Source organism: Podarcis liolepis (genome assembly GCF_965112155.1).
Source record: "Podarcis liolepis genome assembly, chromosome: 16".
In the NCBI taxonomy this organism is placed as follows: domain Eukaryota; kingdom Metazoa; phylum Chordata; class Lepidosauria; order Squamata; family Lacertidae; genus Podarcis; species Podarcis liolepis.
In genome coordinates this window covers 40,530,106-40,554,345 of record NC_139567.1, presented here as the reverse complement: position 1 = coordinate 40,554,345, position 24,240 = coordinate 40,530,106, and the positions used below count along the sequence as shown (strand labels likewise).

At 46.4% G+C, this 24,240-nt stretch overlaps 2 protein-coding genes and 2 long non-coding RNA genes across 10 annotated transcripts in view; 3 read left to right on the top strand and 1 right to left on the bottom strand.

Moving 5' to 3' along the window:
• LOC310695414 (uncharacterized protein) overlaps positions 1–10,040 on the top strand; it is a 62,083-nt gene extending 52,043 nt beyond the window's left edge. For all 7 annotated transcript variants that reach the window (XM_083479779.1, XM_083479781.1, XM_083479780.1 and 4 more), the window contains 4 exons: positions 1,566–1,623; positions 4,534–4,686; positions 7,581–7,781; positions 9,505–10,040. In XM_083479779.1, the coding sequence (XP_083335905.1) occupies positions 1,566–1,623; positions 4,534–4,686; positions 7,581–7,781; positions 9,505–9,543 (451 nt within the window). In that variant the 3' untranslated portion in view covers positions 9,544–10,040. The remainder of the gene's footprint in view (positions 1–1,565; positions 1,624–4,533; positions 4,687–7,580; positions 7,782–9,504) is intronic.
• Positions 9,914–24,240, bottom strand: part of LOC310695546 — a 205,723-nt gene continuing 191,396 nt past the window's right edge. The window contains exon 2 of the long non-coding RNA XR_014520148.1: positions 9,914–10,322. This is a non-coding gene — a long non-coding RNA (uncharacterized lncRNA). The remainder of the gene's footprint in view (positions 10,323–24,240) is intronic.
• LOC310695540 lies at positions 10,805–12,519 on the top strand. The gene is made up of 2 exons (XR_014520144.1): positions 10,805–11,549; positions 11,941–12,519. It is a non-coding gene; the product is annotated as an uncharacterized lncRNA (long non-coding RNA).
• MED13 (mediator complex subunit 13) overlaps positions 19,971–24,240 on the top strand; it is a 104,426-nt gene continuing 100,156 nt past the window's right edge. The window contains exon 1 of the mRNA XM_083479729.1: positions 19,971–22,745. Within this exon, the coding sequence (XP_083335855.1) occupies positions 22,680–22,745 (66 nt within the window). The 5' untranslated portion in view covers positions 19,971–22,679. The remainder of the gene's footprint in view (positions 22,746–24,240) is intronic.

Here is a 24,240-nt window from a genome sequence, read left to right as displayed (position 1 = left end):
ATTACAGCGCCTGCTGCGGCTGTAGAGACCAATGTGGGAGAGACATGTTTTGTTGCAGTCGGGGCAGAGGAAGGCGCCCGGTTGCGCTGCTCAAATGCGCCATGGCGTTTCTTCTCTCTGCGCTCCTCCCAGTGGTCATTATCACGGGGGAAAGGGGGTGCTACTGGTGTTGTGCAGACCCTGTTCGTTTTGGTGAGGGTTGTGTGTGGTCAGATCAGCCTGACCTTCAGCCAAAACTGAATTCCCCAGGCAAAATGCCACCTGGGTAGGAAGCTCGTAATGACCTCCCTGTTGAGAAGAGCCAATGGCCAGCCTGAATGGGCAGAAGGCACTTTCACTACCATGGACCAGAGCTGGTCCGAACCCCAGCAGCATCTGTCGGTCTCCCTCAATGGTGCTTGAAAACCTTTGGCTGCCGCTGGGCCACCAGCATTCTCTGCGATACACTAAACAATCCTGGGATTGAACGGAATTGGATTATGTGGTGCAGCCATGTTGGAGTGGCAAAATGCCACGGCTTGGCCTTGACTATGCACACTGAAATGCATTATGCAAGGGCTTTTTTAAAACAATATATGCTTGCTTTTCATTATGCGGTTCTTGAAGCCCGTGGGAGAGAGATGAGCCTGACAGCAATGTGTGGTTATATAACAAATGCAACATAACTCACCCCCCCTCCTGAGCCCAATCTAGTACACATTGTTAAACTATGGAACTCACTGCCACAGGAGGCAGGGATGCCCACCATCTTGGATGGCTTTAAAAGCAGATTGGATATGTCTATAACTCTGCCTCCATCTCTCAAAGTTCTTACAGTGTGTCCAGTTTTGTGTCTGCCTGACTTTGAGCCTGCAGGGCTAAGCCTTTCCCCACCCAAGGGGTGGGGCCAAGTTTGATAAGTGGGCGGGGCCACCCCTTTGTCAGTCACCTGACACCGGGTGTCCCCTTTTCCTTTCCCGCGTGGTTTGAAATCAAACTCTGCAGACCAATGCTTGATCTACTTTAGTCATTTAAGTATTGGTTTATCATTACTGTTTCTAAGCAGCAATATGATGTACAGAAATGAGATTCACACTGAAATGGTGAAAAATTTCCATAAGGACCTTAAAAACAAACCAACAAGCTGGTGTGGAAATATGGGCAGCTGAATTTAAGATGGGGAAACTGAGAGAAACTGAAGCTGACAGATTTTTCCCATTTCTACCCCAAATCCAGCTCCCTGCAGACCTTTCGTTCACCTGGGCCTGAGGAAAAACATTCAATGTTTCACCCATGTTATTGAATCAATAGTTGTCCACGTATAGCAGTAATAACTTGAGGGGGCTCTTTTTGCTAAGTTTGTGTGTGTGTGTTCAGGAGATTAATAACCCCTCCTTCTGCCTTGGAGTTTATTAGCTTGAGGAGTATTTATTACCTCATAAGCACAAAACCCCTCTGGTTAGCATCTAATTAAACTCCAATTCAGTGCATGCAGTATTAGGGGGAATTGTATTAATAGTAAATTTCAGAGGAAAAGACAGGGAACAGAGATTACCTGTTGGATTAATCTTCCCTCTCTTTTGCAGAAACTGCGTAGGAAGTGGGGTGCACAACACGCCTTTGTTTCAAGGGGTGCCGAGTCCTGTGAGTACTGAACAAAATTACCTTACTGTTTTAGATGAGGAACTGGATGGAAAATATACACTGGGGGGAAGCTTCTGAGTGACATCATTTTTGAGAACGGCCCGTCTTTAGGTGGGAGAGGGGGGTTCTTGTTAGAAGCTCTCTAGGGAAGGGGAGGTTGGTCAAAGTCCTAGCCTGAGGATCTTCATTAAAGGCAAAATACAGATGTGAAGAATAAGTACTGAGCTAGACAAGTGGGACTTTAGGCTCTGGTGGTTAATCAACCAAAGCTTTTGTTGATTGACCTCCAGGGCCCAAAGCCTAGAGGCATGGGGGATCTTTTTCAGCCTGAGGGCCACATTCTTTTGTGGGCAACCTTTCAGGGGCCACATGCCAGTCGTGGGCAGAACAACAAATGTAAACTTTGCACATCAGGCCAGTCACACACTCCTCTCTTGAAGGTCACATCTCGGGGATAGCTCAGTAGGTAGAGCATGAGGCTCTTCGTCTGAGGGTTGTGGGTTCGAATTCCATGCAAGCCAAAAGATTCCTGCACGGCAGGGGGTTGGACTAGATGGCCTTCGTGGTTCCTTCCCACTCTATAAGTCCATGATTCTATGATTCCGTCCTTCATCCAGGCAAGCAAAGAGGCATTGCCAGAATTCAAGGGCACATTCTAGCCAGGCAAAAACACTTGAGGGTGTGAAGGAGGGCGTGGCCTGGGCGTGGCCTGGGCAGGGGTGTGTGGCTGGGGAGGGTGTGTGATGGGGGTGGGGAGTCCTGAGAGCCAGATAGAGCGGATTGGAAGGCTGCATTTGGCCTGAAGTACCAGTGGAGCCAGAATCTTTAACTAGTTGATCTAGCTATTGAACTAATTAAAACTTGGAGCCGTTAGTTACTAGGTCAGTTTTTAATGTGATTTGCAGAATTAATTTGGTGCTTCTGTTTCTTTGGCTTGGAGGCAGAGCAGCATCCCTGTCCGAACCCTTTTTGTTAAAATCTCCCCACACCATTTATTGGGGGGGGGGGAGAGAGAGAGAGAGAGAAAGAGAGAGAGAGATGTCCTCTCTGCCTCTTTTGGCACTGGTTCCTCGTAGAGCTGACAGAACTAATTTTATTCTCTTTTGTCCTTTTCTCCGTGATGTAATCCTGCAGTTGGCATTTGCAGGATCCATATGTCAAATTGTGGAATGCTCCTATCCGCGATTGGCTTGCTTTGTTTTTTTCTCTTCCTTTTTTTGTGTGTGTGCACGACCTCCTGGCTGTTGATGGCACAAACAGGATATTGTAGCTGCAATATTGCAGTTTTTCAGTTGTCTGCTTTTAAACCTCCCTGGGTTCACGTTAGCCGCCTTTTATTATTATTTTTTTCACGGACAAAGAGAGCAGGGAGAGGTGGTTCTTTTACACAACCAAAACGACTGTTGTTATGACAGGGGCTGTGTAGGGAGGTGAGAGAGCCTGCACACTTCAGGGATCCCTGTGTGGACCGAGTCTCTGTGTCTGTGAAATGGGCACAATGCCATGCTACCTGTTATCAGTAATAGGTGGGATTTGGCCGTGGTCACCCTTTAATAGTGCTTTGCTTTCCACCAATAGAAGTGAATATCAATTACTCACTTAGGCTGCACTCCTAACTGTACAGCAGATTTCATGCCATTCATTTCAAGCACATTCAACGTACATGTAGAGCACAGAGCTTCCCAAGCCATCCTGGGAAGTGTAGTTAGTTAAGGGTGCTGGGAGTTGTAGCTCTGGGAGGGGGGAGATGACAGTTCACAGAATTCTTTGGCAGTGGGGAGTCATCTGCTTTAAATGTGTATTGAATATGTTGGTTGGCAAGAAGAAATAGGGATATAAAAGGAGAATTCCCTGGATGGCAAGATCCAGGTTTGGGGCAAGAATGTGCTTGAAATGTCTGGATCTGCCCCTTGTGTGGGGTTTAAAAACAAAACAAAAGCATGCAGTATCAGCAAAGCAGCTTTTTTGACATGACAGTGGTACCTCGGGTTACATACGCTTCAGGTTACAGACTCTGCTAACCCAGAAAAAGTGCTTCAGGTTAAGAACTTTGCTTCAGGATGAGAACAGAAATCGTGCTCCGGCGGTGCGGCAGCAGCAGGAGGCCCCATTAGCTAAAGTGGTGCTTCAGGCTAAGAACAGTTTCAGGTTAAGAACAGACCTCCGGAACTAATTAAGTACTTAACCCGAGGTAGCACTGTATTATTGTTGTTGTTGTCGTATTTATTCATTTACTCATAAAATCTATACACCACTTGATTGTAAAAAAGATGCTTCAAGGCAGTTTACAAAAGATAAAACAGTAAAATCAAGAAAAACTTGCAGCCATACCTCAAAACATACAATTACTAACATTGATTAAAATTACCTCAACTTTTGAAGTTTCTGGGCAGGTTTGTCTAAACGAGAACGTCTTTAGCAGGTGCCGAAAAGAGTCCAGTGGAGAAGACGCCTGCTTGATATCACCCAAAATGGAGGCGATCTGGCCTGAAATCAGTGCCAGTGGTGGCAGCACTTCTCCGCCACTGAGGGAAGCAGCAGGGCAGGCAGGCAGGGTGCCCACAGAGACGCCACCACAGGGGCTTCTGCTGCCTGAGGCAGCAGCCTCACTTTGCCTAATAACTGGGCTGGATCTCTCTCTCTCTCTCTCTCTCTCTGTGTGTGTGTGTGTGTGTTTTAAAGAATAGAATAGAAACTAGGGAAGAAAGGACAGGAATGGTGAAGCTGGAGAAGCTGTGATGTAAATACATCACTTGGTGGGAATGTGGTGTTGATGTGCAACCTGGTCATCAAGGCCTGTGAGTCATCACAATGCAGATTATCTCAAAATACACCCCCCCCCCCTTCTTAATGAGTGTTTGGGTTGTCCTTCTGGAAGACATAATGTTTTTGATACGATGTGTTTGCAAGGAATTTCTACAGGGCATAACCACCCGACCTGTGAAGGATGTCATGTCTGAAGGTTTGCAGAAAAAGAGGCTCCGGCTTCTAGCCACGTACGGCAGTCTTGTTACCGAGGTGTGGGATGGCCATTACTTTGACAATGAGCGGCAGGAGTTGCCAGTAAGTTGAACACTCATGTAATTATAAATCCATAACAGACATTTCTTTCACTGTGTAGCTTCTCGCAGATCCTCCATCTGTCCCTTATGTGTAGGTATTTATTTACTTTCCATTGTTTTAGAGCGATTTTCATTCCCAACCTTCAGCAAGACTTCTTGTTGTTGTTTGTTTGTTTATGATCCACCTTTCCCCCTAAGATCCCAGTGCAGATAACAACATTAAAGCATAATATTAAAAACAGTTGCTCTTGGGGTGACTAAGAAGCCTTTATCCCCACAAGAGCTCTGTGAGGTAGGTTAAGCTGAGAGGTAACAGTTTGTCCCAAGGTCACCCAGTCAGCTTTGTGGCTGAATGGAGACCACAGTTTTCATCTCCGGGGTCCTAGTCCAACACCCTAACCGAGCCTGTCCCAATCTGGTGCGCTCCAGAGATTTGGACTCCATCTTCCATCAGCCCCAGAGGTTTTTGCATTACAGCTCTTATCATTCCCAGCCAGCATGCCCAACAGTCAGGGATGATGGGAACTGAATGAAAAGGAGGCGCATTGCCTTGTTAAGCAGGGTTGTGTGAAGGGAGCAAGATTTGGACCAATCAGTCAAACAAAGTCGTCTGTCTGATAAAGGTAAAGGTAAAGGGATCCCTGACCATTAGGTCCAGTTGTGGCCGACTCTGGGGTTGCGGTGCTCATCTCGTTTTACCTGCCGAGGGAGCTTCCGTTAAGCAACTTCTGGTGAACCAGAGCAGCGCACGGAAATGCTGTTTACCTTCCCGCCGGAGCAGTACCTATTTATCTACTTGCACTTTCGAACTGCTAGGTTGGCAGGAGCAGGGACCGAGCAACGGGAGCTCACCCCATTACGGGGATTCGAACCGCCGACCTTCTGATTGGCAAGTCCTAGGCTCTGTGGTTTAACCCACAGCGATAGGCATTGCCAAATAAAGTCATGCTTCCCTGGGGCTGCATCCGTACCATACATTAAAAGCTCTGTTATACCACCTTAAGAGACATGGCTACCCCCCATTGTGTGAACTGTGGTTTGTTAAGGGTGCTGAGTTAGGAGGCACCCCTCATTCCCCACAAAAAAGCTACAATTCCCAAAGTTCCCTGGGAAGAAGAGGGAGTGATTCTTAAACTAGTCTGAGAATTGTAGCTCCGTAAGGGGGAATAGGGACCTCCTAACAACTCTTAGCACCCTTAACAAACTACAACTCCCAGGATTCTTTGGGGGGAAAAGCCATGACTGTTTAAAGTGGTATGATACTACTTTCAATTTGTAGTGCAGATGGGGGAAAATGAGTGGCTTGATACAATGTTTATTCATGTATCACAAACGTACTCTAAATGGCAACAAAATCCATTGGTTTAAGCAGTCCCCTTAGTGCTTAAGAGCATCCTGTTGGATATTTTTAATGCAACACTCTTCAGATCTGGCCCCAACAGCCCCAGCCATTAGGCCCAATGGTCAGGGACACTGAGAACTGTAGTCCAAAAAATCTGGAGGGCACCAAGTTGAGGAAGGTGGCTCTGACCACTACCCTTTTCTGGTTTGCAGAGAAGAGATGTGTAGAGGTTCTTACAAGCCAAGCTTAATTACACAAGAAGTTCAGGACACGGCTGGGAATGGAGTGGAGTGGTGGATTTTAAAAAAAGACAAACCCTTATTGGGCTCAAGGGTGCAGGAAAGTGGCTTTTGGATTAGAGAAAATCTAGGCTACTTAGTATGTAAGAGTTCGATTTCTTTTTGTAGATGGTGCTTTTGGGTGTCTTAAAAAGGATGCTTAAATCGAGCGGCTTCTGGCATCCGGCAAGGGTTGTTTGACTGCACCAGCAGCCAGCAAACCCTCACACTTTGGTACTTAACTTATTGCCAGTCCACAGAGGATAGAGGGGGAGTTGTTGGGGTCGTTGTTTTGCCTCTCCCCACCCACCCGCTCAGGCACCCCAGCTTCAAATTAAAGCCTATGAATTACTATAACAAAACGGTGTGCGGCAACAGTTAAGTGTTTGCCAGTTAAACTGGAGGTCTATGAAAACTCCTCCTTTATAATATATGGGGCACTGAGACCCTGGACAAATTAACTGCAGTTGCATGCAGCAGGAAAAACAAATGCTATTAAATAATTGCTTAAGGAGCGGGATCTTTTTGTTCCCTATTGGAATAACAAAAATAAACATAAGAATCTTAGGAAGCTGCCATATACTGAGATGCTTGGTCCATTGAGCTCAGCATTGCCTATTGCGGAAGATTAAGGGCTTCCTGCCCACCTCCCTGTTTCTGCAGGAATCAGTGGTCCAGCCGTGCTTCCTCTGAGGTGCGGCAATTCTGCTGCCTCTCTAGATCCAGTCTCTAGATCCTATTGATCCAGTCGCAGTCTGTGTAGACATATGGCATGAGCAGCTGCCCTCAGCAGAGGCTGAATGGGAGAAGGCAAGCTGAAGGCAGTGACTCATGAAGAAATTCAGCAGTCAGCCTCCTCTGAGGTCAGGTAAACCTACCGAGTCGTGAATGATTCACACACACACCTGGTATAGAGACTCAGCAGGATTATGCACCCTTGGCAGAGGTGTTTGAAGGAGGCAAGGTCAGAGCAGTGACTCAGGCAGGGACACAACAGGTAGCCCCCTTTGAGATGAGGTCATTCCTTTCCATCACTTGGGAGTGACCAAATGGTCCAAAGGCACCAGGTGCATTCACATGGCAAGACTGCCTGTCTTCAGTGGAGGCTGATTGAAAGAAGATGTAAGCTCAGAGCTCTGAAGATCAGTTATTCATACAGATATTTGGAAAGCATCCTCCCCTGGGGGCTGGTTATTTGGGCTTCAGGGCCTTTTGAATTTAGTTTCTCACAACCCTCTCATGAAGTTTTGTCTTTGAAAAATTGCTTTAATGTAGGTTCTCAATGACCTCCTATCTGTCGACAAAACAAGGAAATTTTTGGCAGCTCGAGCCAGCAAGAGGGGCAAGGAAATGTCACAGCTTGTTCTGAAAACCCTGGATAAAAAAACAAAAAAACTGGGTTGCACCAGCCTTGAATATCTGCAGCAAGAGCATTTTTACAAGCAAACAATGGGGGCCGTTTTTTACAATGTTGTGGTAAGTGCAGAAATGGAAAATGTAAAGAGCATATAATACAGTGCAAAGCATTCAACACTTATTTTATATATAGCATATGGAGGTGTTTCAGCAGCTCTGGAGGTCTTAGGGGTTCAAACAACAAAATAAATATTTGGACTCATCCACAACAAACATTCAAAGGACATTTCATGGACGTGGTTTCTCCCAAAGATTCCTGGGAACTGTTCTTCATTGGGGTGCTGGGAGGGGTAAACTACAGTTCCCAAGATCCTTTGGAGGAAGCCATGTGCTGTAAATGTGGAAGTGATATGTGGTGTGTGTCATGCAAATAGGGCTGATCATTATCTGGATCACAGCTGAAAAGGTGACAGAGCTTAACACTTTCCTCTGTTGCAGTCTTCTGGGAACGTTGGCCCACTCAGGAAGCTGTAGTTCGCATTTGAGGGAGGAAACCCCCCATTCTTGCCAGTGAAGGATTTTTCTCTTAACACAGCTCCAGAGTTAGGATTTTATTCGGGACTGCATGGGGATGGAAAGGGTTAACTCCCCCTCCCCACAATGCCTTGCCTTCAGCCAAAGTGAGCCTATATTCTGCAGTCATTTGGGGCTGCCGCATCACAGTTCTGCTCCCAAATGTTACCCACATTTTGAGGAGCCTTTTCCTCCCTCTTTGGGGGTTGCAGTTATTTAGTAGCTCCCAGGGATGACTGTGTGGATGTGTAACACTTTGGCTTTTATATGGCGGTGTTATAAGATGTGTGTGTGTATATATATATATATATATATATATATATATATATATATATTCTCTGCAAGGTTAAAGTGGGAAACCTCCCCATTGTCTCTTTCCTCACAAATCCTGTTCTTACAAATCCTGTCTTAAGGGCACATTCAAAATATGAACTTGGTGTGAGCCTGTGACCAGTGACCTAGATTCAGGAATTAAGTAGTTATAATAACAAAAGAGTAGCCAAAACCCAAATAGTGCAATCAGGTAACTTGCCAGACAGGAGATAAACAACACACTCAGATTTCTGTTGTAGACCACCTTTTCTGTGATGTAGGTATGATGTATCTGTGGGGTGGTCTTGGACTCCAGGGTGGGCAATTAAAAATGTCTATATAAGGGCTTGCATGCATGGCTTGGGGTCCTCCTCTCTCCTGCGTGTGAGGGGAGCACCCTGTTGCAACAGTTAATAAAGATCAGGCTTACTAACTGCTTTGCTTCTCAATATTCTCTGGTTGGTCTCTGTTATTTTCTCCTACCGATGGAGAACCTACAAAAGGACTATATATGGGCTCTTGGGTACCCCATAAGGGAAAAGGAGGTTTTTTCTTATATCAGCTGGAATGTAACCGGCTGCCTAAAGGTCACACATGGACCCACATTTGCCTCTTGCCCCACCCACCTTTGGAATTTGGCCCCCATAAGGTTTCCCATGATGGCATGTGGCCCCTTGGGGCTGAGTAAGCTTCCCTGGCCTTGCCTTAGGTTTCCTTTCAATGCATCTGGTTCTGATTCCCTGGGCTAGGGCTGCCTAGTCCTGATGCTTCTATCATTTCTTCTGGTGGTAGCCAATATGTGATCCCTTCTAGATGTTTGCTGGGCTACAGCCCCCGACATCTCTGACCGTTGGCCACTCTGACTGGGGCCGATGGGAGTTTTAAGCCCAGCAACTTTTGGAGGGTTGCTGGTTCTGCATCTCTGGACGAAATGAACACAGTGTCCATTGCATTGCAGGAAACAGCACTCATGAATGCAGGATATGGTCCACTGTGACTGATCATCTTCAACAGCGTCCGTGAAGGAAAGAGGAGTATGGGAAGCTTAATTCTGTGCGGCGGAACTATGAATCCAGGAATGTGAGGAAGAAGAGAAAATTTCCATAGCAGTAGTTCGCCCTCACATTTCCAGCACCCTTAAACTATAGTCCCCAAGATTATTTGGTGGGGAAGAGTTATGTGCTTTAAATGCGCACTGAACATGCTTTACATGTAATGTGTGGCTCTGTGTATATACACACACACACACACACACACACACACACACAAATCTCAGACTCGCAATCTGTGCAATTTGTAAAAGATTGCAAGATGCAACAGAATCCTTTGCATGTCTGCCCATAAATAAGTCCCAACAAGTCCACTGGAACTGACTCCCATATATAAGTGTGTATGGGATTGTGGCTTTAATGTAGCAGTAATGGTCTCCAGCGGCAAAAGCAATTCTTTCTGCCTCCTTAACTCCCCATGCTTAAAATCAGCGTGCTTCATTTACTAATGGTTCAACATGTTCCTTTGTTACATTTCTGATGATAAATGGGAGGTCTCTGGTTTCAGCAGGGGTGGTGGGAGAAGCTATCTCATTTAATCAATTGAAGTCAATCTTGTAACCACGTTCTATCCATTGGGAAATCTTAAAGCGGGGGGGGGGGGGGAGAGAAGTAGGTTATTCAGACAAGAAGGCTTGTGTCACAGTTTTGCTTCTGCACCTCCTGAAGTGATCAGAGGAAGAAGTGAAAAAGACTGTGTGAGGGGGGGGAATCCAGTCTGCTGCAGCTGTTTATCTGAATATGTCTAATCCAGGCATTTCCATCCTTTTGTGGGTTTGTGACTCTTACCCCTTCTGGTCACTTCCATCTCCCCCCCCCCCCATGTTAGACACCCCCTGTGCCCCCCCCCCCCGCACAAGAGAGAGCGCACATATTCACTTTTTAAACATGGTTGAGTAAAAGTAGGAACTAGTTAATCTGAGGTCTGAAAGAACTGAAAAACCCAGGAGGGAGAGTTACACTTCCAGCTTCCTCTTTTAGCTCTGCAAGCACGTCAAAGTGCAAGTAGATACATAGGTACCACTCCGGTGGGAAGGTAAACGGTGTTTCCGTGTGCTGCTCTTGTTCGCCAGAAGCAGCTCAGTCAGGCTGGCCACATGACCCGGAAGCTGTACGCCGGCTCCCTCGGCCAAGAAAGCGAGATGAGCGCCGCAACCCCAGAGTCGGCCATGACTGGACCTAATGGTCAGGGGTCCCTTTACCTTTACTTATGTTTCAAAGGAGAAAAAAGTATCCACTCTCCTCACCCCAGGGCAGGCAAGGCAGTGAGTCCATTCCTCACTTTGCTTCCCTGCCTTTGTGCTTCCCACAGTCTACTTCTCCCACACATGCCCCTCATATTCCTACCAGTGGCAGGGTGGTAGCAGAGATCAAAGGTTTTGTGAGCACCAGGAAAACACCTGAAGGGTGCCATGTTGGCAACTCCTGGTCTAATCTTATCTGCCATGAGCAGGGCCTGAGCATGGAACAGCAGGGGAGGCAATGCTTTATCTGAGTCCGGAGGCTGACCTACTTTACAAGGCTGTTGTGAAAGGTGTCTGATAACATGTATTTGTGTTTAGCACTTTGTGCACTGAAAGAGTGAGAGACCTCCTCTTTGTGCCCTGAAATCATCTGGGGAGACCCTCCGTTAGGCATCCCTTATTTATGTACTACCATTTTCACCACAGTAACTAAGCCAAGTTCTACTGCTTGTGTTTTCTGAGTGACGTATGGAAAGCACATGAACCTGACCTTTGGAGGGTTTGTAAGTAAACCATTTTTAACTTACCAAATGTGTGCTCTTTTCTATGCTAAGGGAAGAGGGAAGTTTCGAAACTCACAAGGACATATTTTAAAGGTCTGTGCTTGACTTTGCTGTGTATTTTGTGATTTTAAATCTCTGCTGGGGTTCTCTCTCCAAATAGCCCCAAACCTGGATCTTGGCATTCAGGAATCCTCCTTTTTATATACCGTATTTTTTGCCCCATAGGGCGCACCGGCCCATAGGACGCACCTCCCCGCTGTCCCCCAAGCTTGTGCTGTCCCCCAGGCTTCTCCCCACCGCCAGCCTCCAAACCAGATCGGGGAACCGAAGCCCGGGGCACGCTGTGCAGCGCGCCCCAGGCTTCGAGATGCAGGCTGCTATCCGCAAGCCTAGGGAGCCCGGTGGGAACTCCCGCGGGCTCCCAAGGCTTGTGGAGAACTTCCTGAAGCCTGGAGAGTGAGAGGGGTCAGTGCGCACCGACGCCTCTCGCTCTCCAGGCTTCAGCGAAAGCCTTCATTCGCCCCATAGGACGCACATACATTTCCCCTTCATTTTTGGAGGGGGGAAAGTGCGTCCTATAGGGCGAAAAATACGGTAGCTTTTTTTCCCCTTGCCACCAAGGAAATGTCCATAAGCTTTTCTCTATCCACTTTCTCCATGCCATACATTTCGCGCACTTCTATCATGTCGCCTCAAACCCGCCTTTCCTCTAAACTAAAAGTCCCAAACGCTGCAACCTTTCCTTCCATCCACTCGATCATTTGGGTTGCCCTTTTCTGAACCTTTCCCCTTTGAAGTGATGTAGAAATGTGGGGAACTGAACTGAAGACTGAAAAATAAAAGAGAAGCTGGAGACAAACCAAAACTGTCAAATTCCCCCATCCTTACAGGCAGCTAGAGCAGCAGGGATGTCTCCTGGAATCTTTCCCTCAGGGCAGTTGGTGGTAGAATGGCCAGGGGTGGGAATGGCAGTTGGACCCGGCCCTCAGGTGTTCACCTTCACCTGCCTGCCAGGCCCTCCTTCAGTCCTCCTCCGCAGGGCCATTGATGACAAGGATTTCACTGGGATTATATGGAGGTGAGGCGGAGATTGGGTCTTCTTCATGAAGTCTGGCCCCGACTCTGGAACGGCCTTCTGAGCACAGACACACTTGCCAGTGACCCTTAGCCCTCAGGTAAAGAAACAGGCTCAAATGGAGTTTTTCTTAAAATTGTGGTTGTTTTTAGAGTTTTAGTGTTTTCAGTGGATTGTTATTTTAATTTCCTCTGGCTACTATGTTTTTCTTTTCTTTTCACTCCTTTGGATTTCTCCCCCCCCCCTTTGGTTTTATTTTGCTTGCCTGTGGTTCACTGCTTTTATTGGTGGTGTTGATGTGTAAACTTCCCTCAATCTTTTAATAAGATGGGGTATAAATATATTACATAAATAGGTTGCTGTACGAATTGGGGATGGGGAAATCTGTCCCTTTTGGTTCCTCTCATTTTTCCGTCAGTTTCTTTTTCTAAGACCCCCTAAAGCACTGTTATGGGACCTTGTATGTGTGGCAGGGTTTTCTGGGATATCTGAAGGACCATCTCTTCCATATTAGCTAATTTCATCACCCTCATTGCTTCATCATCGTCCCCCCGAAAAGAGAATACATCTCTGATTTATTTCATTTTATTTCTATCCTACCTTTCATCCAAGAAGCAAATGTGGTATACATCTAATGTTTATTGGATGGATTTCCCCCCTAAATTGATTTTTGAATTCTGAATTTATTGTTATTCATGTTTTATACTGTGTTTTTTGTTGCATCAATTAAGTGTTTTAATTTTGTTGTTAGCCACCTTGAGCCCGGTTTTCTGAACCAGGAAGGGCGGGGTATAAATAAAAAAATATTATTATTATTACATAGTTCTCTTCCCATTTTTTCCTCACAACAACCCTGTGTGGTAGGCTTGGCTGAGAGATTGAGACTGGCCCAAGGTCACACTGTGAGTTTTATGGCCGAGTGGGGATTTGAACCTAGTCCAGCACTCTAACCACTACACCACAGTGGCTGTCATTCCATGACAGTCTTTGGGAGAGACTACTGTGCTTTGAGCCAGACGTACTGATGTTGCTTTCTAATGTAGTGATGTGGTGGCTTGGAATAATATTTTAAAGTAATTATTAAGGTTTATTTTGAAAGGAAATATACATAGAAAGTATTGTTTTCACTGTATATTTGTAAACTGACCCAGGATGTTAACTAAGGAAAGGCATATTAAAAGTTGAACAAATGAATGTATTCTAAATGCCCTGACCAGTAGCCATGCCAACAACATCTGGAGGGAAAACAATTTGGGAAAGGCTGTTCTCTGAAACCTGCCTGCCATCATCCTTCAAAACCAACATCAGAGGTGGGGAGGGGGTGAGGAAAACATTTGTCTTCATATAACAGATCAGCGCTGCCAATTGTTTAATTCCCCCCCCCCAACCTTTCCTCCTGCTACTAGAACATTTGACTCACCGGAGACATTCCAGGCTTGCAGAATCACAAATGTATTGTCTGCCAGTCTGCATTCCCTTCCTACAAGGCCATCTGCTGCACCTCAAATATTAAATGTGTGTTGTTGTCTTTTCTGAAAAAAGGAAAAATCTTTTGCGTCAAACAAATCAACATTGTTGTCTGGTGGTGGGGCAAGGAAGACGCTGGTATATGAGCTTGTAGGTAATTCTCTGGTTGCCTGGAAGGACATATTTGGACAGCAATATATTGGTGGCCACAGGTCCCCAGCCCTAGTGTAAGCACTGCTTGCCCTTCCTGAGAGGATGACTGGATAGCTCAGTTGGTTAGAGTGTGGTGCTGATGACACCAAGGTTGCAGGTTTGATCCCTGTATGGGACAGCTGCATATTTCTGCACTGCAGGGGGGTGGATTAGATGATCCTCAGGGTCCCTTCCAAAACTCTACCATTATATTATTCTATTATTCTGTATAAACTGCATGTTGGGGTATGATGGAGTTATCAACAAAAAAATCCATTGTGATTTGGACGTGTGTTCCGGGTTTCAGTACTCTCTCTGTGTGAGAGAGTGAACGTGGGTTGATTTTTCAGTTGGACAGAAATCTTCACCAGGCAGATCAGAAAAGTAAGCAACAAAAATGCAAACTTTTGAGTAATATGCCTGGATCTCCTCCTCCTGCTCCTCCTGAGGACACGTGAAACTTGAAAGGTTATATAAGGTAAAGGGAAAGGGACCCCTGAGCATTAGGTCCAGTCGTGGCCGGCTCTGGGGTTGCGGCGCTCATCTCGCTTAGTCACTTAGTCGTTTAGTCGTGTCCGACTCTTCGTGATGACATGGACCAGAGCACGCCAGGTGCTCCTGTCTTTATATCTATATCTATATCTATATCTATATCTATATCTATATCTATATCTATATCTATATCTATATCTATATCTATATCTATATCTATATCTATATCTATATCTATATCTATATCTATAAGTAAAGGGACCCCTAGGTCCAGTCGTGACCGACTCTGGGGTTGCGGCGCTCATCTCGCTTTATTGGCCGAGGGAGCCGGCGTACAGCTTCCAGGTCATGTGGCCAGCAGGACTAAGCCGCTTCTGGCGAACCAGAGCAGCGCACGGAAACAATGTTTTCCTTCCCGCTGGAGTGGTACCTATTTATCTACTTGCACTTTGACGTGCTTTCAAACTGCTAGGAGCAGGGACTGAGCAATGGGAGCTCGCAGGGATTCGAACTGCCGACCTTCTGATTGGCAAGTCCTAGGCTCTGTGGTTTAACCCACAGCGCCACCTGCGTCCCTCTATATCTATATCTATCTATCTATCTATCTATCTATCTATCTATCTATCTATCTTAATAGTTATAATGGTTATAGGCAGTTGTGACTAGGCCATTAGGGTAAGTGGGGCATTGCCCCATCAACCTCAATCTGCCTCAGCCAGCCCCCCATTGCTCTGTCTTTCTGCATACAGCTAATGGTGTGTGTGGGGGGGTATGGATCTGCCTGCTATGATCTCTGGCTCCATCTGCTGTTGGCCTCCCTGCCTTTCGCCCTACCAGTCCCAATGGGTATCAGTCACATTGTTTATCAGACAAGTACCCCCCCCCCCTTATAGAAGAAGGATTTGTGCCTCAAGCAGGCATGCCCAAGGCTCTTTCTGACTGTAGTCACGACATGTTAATTGCTCAGAAGTATAGGTGCATGTGAAGAATAAAAGAAACACGTGTCTGTTTGTGGATTATACTCCGATTTATTTAGTTGCATCAGCGGGCAAAGGTTACCATCGCTTTTCTGCCTGTAGTATCACAATGTCATTGCCAGCCTGAATGCAACCAAAATCGTTGGCATCAAAGAACTCTTGCGATGAAAATTCGTCCATCCAGATTTTTGGGCCTGCGGGTTTGTTTCAGGTCCACCATCTTTCCAAGTGCTATGCTCTGTGACTTTTTTTTCGGTAATAGGAAAATCATCCCACCGGCATTCTCGCTGAAGTCGGCTGCTTTCGGCGATCTCTTTGCAAAAGTGTTGAATTTCTCCTTGGGGACGTGGGACTTAATAACACTGCAAACAAGTCTTTATCTCAGTGCAGGGAGATAATTACTCTTAACGACCAAAGTGCCACAATGGAAACTTTGGGATGCCTTGTGTGAGTGCGTGTGCGGCCGCCCGCGCTTGCGCATCAGAGTCCTCAAAGCTGTCGTTGCTCTGGAGGACTGGCTGCTGCAGAATATCCCCTGCTAGCTGTGTGTCCTCATTTCGGTCACCATGGAGAAAACCATCTGCTTCAAGTTTCTTGGAAAGGAGCTTGTGTTCCAAACCCCCTCCCCCTTCCACAACACCCTGTCTCCATCCCCAGCTGCCATCCATAGACAAGCAATTAAGGAATTCATCTCTCAGGTTAAAAATAAAATAAAACAAAAACACCATGCTCTAAATTCATTTCTAATTAGGACACACATGGATTTTTTTGATTTTTTTTACTTGTGTGTATATATCAGGGCAGACCCTACCATTAGACAGAGTGAGATAGTGGCCTCCGGAACATAGGAAGCTGCCTTGCACCAAGCCAGACCTTTGGTGGTCAATTTAGCTCAGTATTGGCTGCATTGGTTAGCAGCAGCTCTCCAGAATTTCAGGCAGGGAGCATTTCCAAGCCATAACTGGAGATGCCAGGGACTGGCTGGACCTGCATGCAGAGCAGGTGCTCAGCCAGGGAGCTACAGTTCCCAAATCATATGTGATCTGAAACACAGGGTGGGGTGGGTGTGGTTGCACGTGAAAAATGTATACAAATCATCATCATGGCCCTGTGCCCTGAGTTCTAGCCATATCCCTGTCCTCAGGAAGCTGTTCTCCAGGAGCCACCTTGAAGCCCCTTGGAATTTCACCCGTCTGTCTTGCTCTCACCTTTTTCAAAGTTGTTGTTGTAAGCTCTTCTGGAAATCTTCCCTCGAAGATCAGGGTCCCAAATATCTAAATAAGTAAATATTTTGGGTTGTATTCAACTAAGGGCTCGTCCACACTTCAGCTTGTCCCTAGCTTCAGACCGGTCTGAGCGTTTTCTGTTTTACCCAGGAAAACCCACTGTTTAGTGCAGAGTCGGAGCAGAGAAAACCCGATTGACATCTGTTCCGATTCAGCAGTAAGGATCAGGAGGAAGTTGGGGGGCAAGTGGAAGTTTGCTTACACCAAGTTTTGCTGTAAGTAAGAGCCATTGGAATTAGTGGGCCTAACTTTGTCATACCCATTCATGCAAATGGGTCTCCGAGTAGGAATAGCATTGGTTACAACCTCCTTATGCCCTCTTTGTTGACATTATGACATACTCACAGGGTTGAGTAAAGATTATGAAAAGAAGTCCTAGTCTAACTTTCTAACCATTGCTTTCTAACCACTGCTTTCTAACTTTCTAACCACTGGCTGTCTAAATGGGATTTAAGTGGAACTAAATGGGCCCTGATCCACAGAAGTCACTGACGCAATACAGCAATTGTATGCCCGTCTGCTCAGATGTAAGACCTTTAGAGAGCTATGAAACTTACTCCCAGGCAAGCATGGATGGGATCACAGCCGAAATATGCTTTTGATCGTGCCACACGATTCTCTGCTGTGTTTGCTACAACAGATTTAACAGGGCTGCCCCTTATGGAATAGAGTGAAATGATTATTAAAAATATCCATAATTAACTTTATTTAATGGGCTCGCGGGGGTGGCAGAGAACAGCAATGAGCAAAATATCCAGCAGACATGATCTAAATAAAAACCCTAACAGCCAGCCTTTTTTTATTAGGGCTCCTGTGCCTTCCATAGTTCAGTAGATGAGGAAAGGTTGGTAGGTGCAACTTTTAACACCCCCCCAACCACAGTGCTGAGATTTATTTTAGACAAGTTAATGATACAGAAACCTAAACAGAGCAACTGTTTCCTTTCCTAAGCTCCACTGGACACTGTTTCTTTTAAAATATTACCACTAATGATTCCTTCTAATAGCAAACTTGGGTGATGGAGTGTCACCAGCATTGTTGCTAAAACTGAGAAACAAGAAGGAACTAGCTGCATGCTTGCTACGTTTAATGTTACACTTCTGTTGGAGGTGAGGGAATAGAATGGAATGGAACGGAACGGAAACCTGACAAAGGTCATGTGTGGCTGGCTGGCTGAAACCTCAAACGGGAATATTCCACACATTTGCTGGGGGTCCTGTTTGAAATATTAAAATACCACCACCGTCAAATAATAATAGCAACAATAAAATCCAGTGAAGATTTTCCATCAGAGCAGGTTAGCAGGAATGATGATCAAATGAGAGCTTATTAAACATGATTATTTTTATTGAAAGCTGGTTCTCATTTCTTATTGATTATTATTATTTATTACTAAATTTGTATACCACCCTTCATCTGCACATCTCAGGTTCACAACATCAATTGATGTCAGTGGGGGGACATCAACATCAACCTGATGCATTCACCTGAGCAGTTGGGAATGGGTCACAATTCAAGGTGTTAAATACTAGCTAGGGGCTAAATACTAAATACTAAATAGCTAGGGGCTCAAATGCCTAAAAGATAACCTCCCTCAATATCAACCATCTTGGGTCCTGTTGCTCCCCAGCATGGAAGGCTCTTCCTGTTTAGGTGCAACTGTGTCCCTCACAACTGCTGTTTTGCTGCCCCTGGACCAGCTTGGAAGTACAGGATAAAAATAAAATAATAAGATTGTTAGCCACAGAAGATGAGTCAGCTGTGGTGGGCTATGCCCCAAAAGGTGGGATATAAATGATAGAATTATAAAAAAATGATTAGGTAAAGGTAAAGGGACCCCTGACCATTAGGTCCAGTTATGACTGACTCTGGGGTTGCGGCGCTCATCTCACTTTATTGGCTGAGGGAGCCGGCGTACAGCTTCTGGGTCATGTGGCCAGCATGACTAAGCCGCTTCTGGCAAACCAAAGCAGCGCACGGAAATGCCGTTTAGCTTCCCGCCGGAGCGGTACCTATTTATCTACTTGCACTTTGACGTGCTTTCGAACTGCTAGGTTGGCAGGAGCAGGGACTGGGCAATGGGAGCTCACCCTGTGGTGGGGATTTGAACCTCCGACCTTCTGATTGGCAAGTCCTAGGCTCTGTGGTTTAACCCACAGCGCCACCCACGTCCTACGAAAAAAATGATTACTTTTGCTTATTTAGATAAAATGCATACTTGGTGAAGTCTGGATTGTTCAGTGTTTACTGTTAACACGTAAGCAAATTTAGTTATCATACGATGTTGGTGTGGATGACAATAATATATGAAAGTGTTTATCATGCTGACGACAATAATGATGGGACGAGCAGGGAAAATGTAAAAGTAGTAATACTATTGCTGCTGCTAATAAGAGCAGGCTCGCTCAATTCCTGTCTGTAATAATGATGATTATATCATTATGACAATAATGTTGATAATAATAATGGACAGTGCAGAGGACTTGCAGTAGTAATAACAGCAACAGAGGAGGCCAAACGGCCTCCGATCATTTTTACGCGTTATGGTTTCCATTTCCAACTTTCCTAAAGACTTTCTCTTGACATTTCACGACCTCCACCTTCCCACACTGGGTTTGGGAGGGGCGGGAGCGGACAGTTGCCTGACTTAATTTGCTTATCTTATCTTAATGCTTACCGCTTCTTTGCAGTCATATGCTGCGACAATTACGCGTGGGAGATCTGTAACTGCTTGTTTTGCTGTGCGATTTGAAAAGCCAAAAAAACCCAAATCCCCGAAACGCCAATATTCCCAGCCGCTTTGCTCGAGCCTCCCCTTGCAGTGTCTCCACCGCATCACTAGGTGGCGCCTGCTCAACAGCCACCCTCCGCCTGAAACTTTTCGGTTCCCCTCCGCTTCTCCCCCCGCCGCGTCTTCCCTACCCCGCCTCCGTTTGCTCCCTGGCGCCTCTAGCGGCCGGACGCCGCCTCGCCTCTTCTTTTTCTCTCACTCCGCTTCCGACCAATCCCCTTCCTCCTCTTCCTCCGGCTCCTTCCACCGCCCGGGGTTTCTCGCCCAGGAGCCAGTGGCTGCTGGGCCGCAGCCGGGGAGCCCCTCCACGTGACGCGCTGGCGGCCAATCAGCGGCGGCGGACTGGGGTTGAAAAAATAAAAAGGAAAAGTGGGCGGCCAATGGCGGCGGGAGCCAGAGGAGGAGAGCGAGAGGGGCAGGTTCCTACCCTCCCGACGCTGCTCGTCTGCTGCGGCCGCCATTAGAGAAGCGAGGGAAGAGGGAGGGAGGGAGAATAGAACCCAAAGGCGCCGAGGGGAAGGAGAAGCGGCGGCGCGCCTCGGTTTCTGGAGAGGCAGCGGCGGCGGCGTCATGGGCTCCGAGAGCAGCTGAGGAGAGGCGAGCGGAGACGGAGGAGGAAGAGGAGGAGGAAGGCGGCGGCGCGGGGACTCCAGCCCTCAGGATGCCGCGGCTGGGCAGCCGCCGACAGAGACACCGCTGAGGGAAGGGAGACCAGGGCGAGGAGGAGAAGGAGAGAGGCCGGCGTCGCCGAGGGGGCTGCTCGTGGCGCGCCGACCCTTCTTCCCCCGTGAGGCAGCAGCCGAGCCCGCCGCCGCCGCCTCCAGCCCTTCTTCGGCCGCCCTCACCTGTCACCGTCTCCTGAGGGGAGGTGGGGGCCCCAAGAAGAAAAGAAGCGGAAATTCCCTCACGGCAAAAATTGGAAGGGGGGAAGAAGAAATAAAAAGGAAGGGAAGGAAGAGAGTTTTGGTTTCTCTCCACCTAACGTGGCGACGCTATATATTTATATTTAAAAGGGTTTTGGGGTTTTTTTTTAAAAAAGAAAGTTTCGCCTCCCTCCAGACACTTCGTTCTATATATATATATTCTGAGAGGAAAGTCGTTTCTTCTCCTCTCTCCAGTTTCTTCGAAGACGTGGAAGAAGAAGAGACTTGTTTCTTTATGAGGGAGGGAAAAAATATTTCAGATCACTTCTCATCCCATAGACACTTTTTACTACCTTTTTTTTTAAAAGGAAAAGCTCTTCCTTCAACTTCATCATCTCGTTTCTCCAGTGTCTGAAGAAGGAAAAGGGGACACTTTCTTCTTGCCCAAAGGAAAGAAGGGAGAAAAAGCCTTTTCAGTTGCTGCTTACCATAAAGAAAAAAAACCTATCCTATCTGCAAATATTTGTGGCCTAGAAGATTAACCTGAGGAATAACTCTCCCTTCATTTTTTTTTGGAAAAGGGGACTTTTCAGTTCTTAATACCCTCAACCCTTTACAGATAATTCAATTGTTTTTTAAAAAATCCTAATTACTTTTGGAGGAATAGCCCTGGTTTTTCTCTGCCCTTTCCCCTTTCAGTGGCTGAAAAAGAGGTTCCTTATACCTGTTTGAAGGTGGGGAAAAGGTTTGCTACTTTACTCCCTTAAAAACCAACCAATCAACCACCATCCGCAGATATTCCTGGCATGAAGGATTGACCTGAGGAATTAATTTTGTTTTTTAAAAGGGCTTTTCGGAGGGGGGCACAAGGAGGTCATCCATTCCTTTCCCTCTCTTTTTACCCATCAGCAGCAAAAAGGACACTTCAGTGCACTTGAGTGCTTGGATGAAGATTTTTCTTTTTGGAGGCAGGCAGTTTGGAAAAGGGTTTTGCTCACTCAGCCCTAAGTGGTTCCTGCTTGGAACCTCTCTGTGCGTAAGAAATAAAAGGGTGTTTGGGAGAGGGCTTTTTGGGGTGTGTGCGTGGATGAGTTCATCTTGAAGTTCATCTCATCACCTCCTAAAGTGTGCTTGTTTTTCACCCATATCTTTGGGGAAGAAAAAAAAATAGGGAAGAAGATATATACATATCCACCCTCCATTATCAACATCACTCCTGGCCTCTTCCAAAAAAATCAAATTTAGCAACTGGAAATCCCATCTGGAAGAAAATACGCGTCTGGGTTTCCCTCCACTTCGATGCTGAGGATTTTAGAGGAGGATCCTCGGAGCTCTTGAGGCAACTTGGAAGACTCCGCTTAAACTCTCTCTCCCCCCTTTCCCCCCACCTCCAGCAGGAAGAAGGGAAAAATTGTATTTGGGGAAGGGGAGGTTGGCCAGTCAAGGATAACACCACCTTCTTGGGACAAACCACCACCTCCTGGAGACCAGAAAGTTTCCCTTCCTCCTCCCCTTCCAATGGCTTGATTTTTTATTATTATTTCTGGAGTGGAAATAGAAGCAAAAACGACCTTTTTGCATCTCCAACTCTTGAGAAGAAACGAGGAAAGGACTTCGCACCGTCTCTTCTCTATCTCCGCCCCCCTCCCGGTCTTTTCTTCACTCTATAAATCCGGTGTGACGAGGCGGGGGGGACAAGGCGCAAGAGAAATTCCTGGATTATTTCCCACACACCCTACAGCCACTGGATTATTTGTGTATCTTCCTTCTGCCCCCACCCCACCCGCGTTTGCAGATTGAAGATCGTAAATCTTTCTATTTTTGCAATCCCTTTGGATCAAGTACCCCCAATCTTTCTCCCCCGCCGCCGCCTTTTGCCCAGGAGGCTGTGAAAACTGATCCCTCTCCACGAAGATTTTTCTTTTGCACTTTTTTTTTTAATTGCCTCTTCCTTCCTTTTAACCTCCCCGGGTTATTTATTCCTTTGCCTTACTTGTGCGCTCTCCCTTCCCCGCAATGTGTGTGTGATTCTTTTTTTTAAAGGGGGGAGGGAAAAGGGCCGTTTTCCCTCGGTTGTGTTTCTCCCTCCCCTCTCGGTCGGCGTGTGTGTGTCTCTCGCTCGCTCGCTCTGTCTGTCTCTTTTCTTTCTTGTCGGAGGCTGTGGGATAATGGCGTGTGGGTTGTGGCTGTGAGGATGAGTTCCTGCTTCGTGCCGAACGGGGCCAGCCTTGAGGATTGCCATTCCAACCTATTCTGTTTGGTAAGTGGCTACTTTTTTTTTTAGGGGGGGGGCGGTGTGCAGATCGCCGGAGATAATCATGCAAGGAAAGGTTGGAGGGGGGAGGGAGACGAGATCGCCAGGAGAGGGGAGGGAAGAGGAAAGGAAAGTGGGGGGGAGGGAAGAAGAGAGAGGAATGGAAGCAAAGCAGCCATTTTTAGCATTGCATCTGCTAGAGGAGTCTTCTGGAGCAGGCCTTGCCAGGAATCAACTAGCTCTCCTGTATATATATATTCCCCTCTCTGTCTCCCTCCCTTCCTCCAAAGACTTTATGCCTACGACTCCCCTGCTCCAGCTTGCTTTTTCTCCAAATCATTCTTCACCCTCTTTTGTTTTTCTTCCTCTGATTCTCCACTAACTTTCGATTTCTCTCTAATCTGTTGTTGTAGGTGACATGATTACTTATGCCTATTTTATTGCAGTTCAATTTCAGCCTAGTTTTAGCTTAGCTCTTCTCTCTCCCACCCTCCTTTTTCTGCTTCCCAAGCTAACTTTGGTGAAATCCTCCCCTCACTCTCCCCCCAGTTCCCTAAAAGTGTCACCCTACTAAAACTGGCAACAAAAGTCCGGGTGGAGGAAGCTCCACTGTATTGCTATTCGCAGGTTACACATTATTTGTTTATTTTTTAAAGTGTGTGTGTGTGTAAACGGATCCCTCCACTGTTTTGTAACCTTGCCTTATTTAATTGCTGCCGTGGAATTCAGTTAAACCTTCATTCAGTTAAGATCCCAGCGTGGGTTTTGCTGACCACTTTCTCACTCTGGATTTATTTCAATGCAAATTGGCAGCAGACCCGACCAGCTGGTGTTATTTAATCCTGAAAGTTTAAAAAAAAAAAAATCTATGCCAAAGCTATTGTGCTGATGCGTAGTTGGGTGTAAGGAATCCAAGCAGTCTATCTCTGCAGGATCACACGTTACTGGCTGAGCTGGCCTGCTTCTCATGAGTGCCAGTGTCTCTTTAAAGCATGTCTTCCCTCTTCTCCATTTCTCTTTCCAAGATCACCAACTGTTGCAAATTCTGTCACTTGACAGAGGTGCTGGAACCTTCCTTGTTGAAATTAAGTAGGCCAGGAGAACCTTTATTGTATCTATATGCTGGGGAAGCAAATGAATTTTGTGTTGAGTGGAAAGAGCACCCTCTTTATCAACAGCTGGAAAGTGAACCCTGTGTCAGTGTCTACCATTTCTCTTAGCCCCCCCTTCAGCTGCTGTTGAAACGCTGGTCATAAAAAAAAAAAAAAAAAAACTCTTTCTGGGAAAAGGAGTGGAGAAAGAACTGTTGAAAGTTTCCTTGAATTGTAGTGGAATCCATTAAAAGTTTGGAATGGTTTTTTTCTTTGTTGGTTCCCCCCCCCCCTCCCCATGGGGATAGTCAGTATTTTCAGTAAAGCCTCTGCCTTTCAAAATGATTAGGTTGTTTTGTTGCAGTGCTTCTAGTGCTAAGTGGCTAAGGAGAGGGTTATTAGTGAGGTGT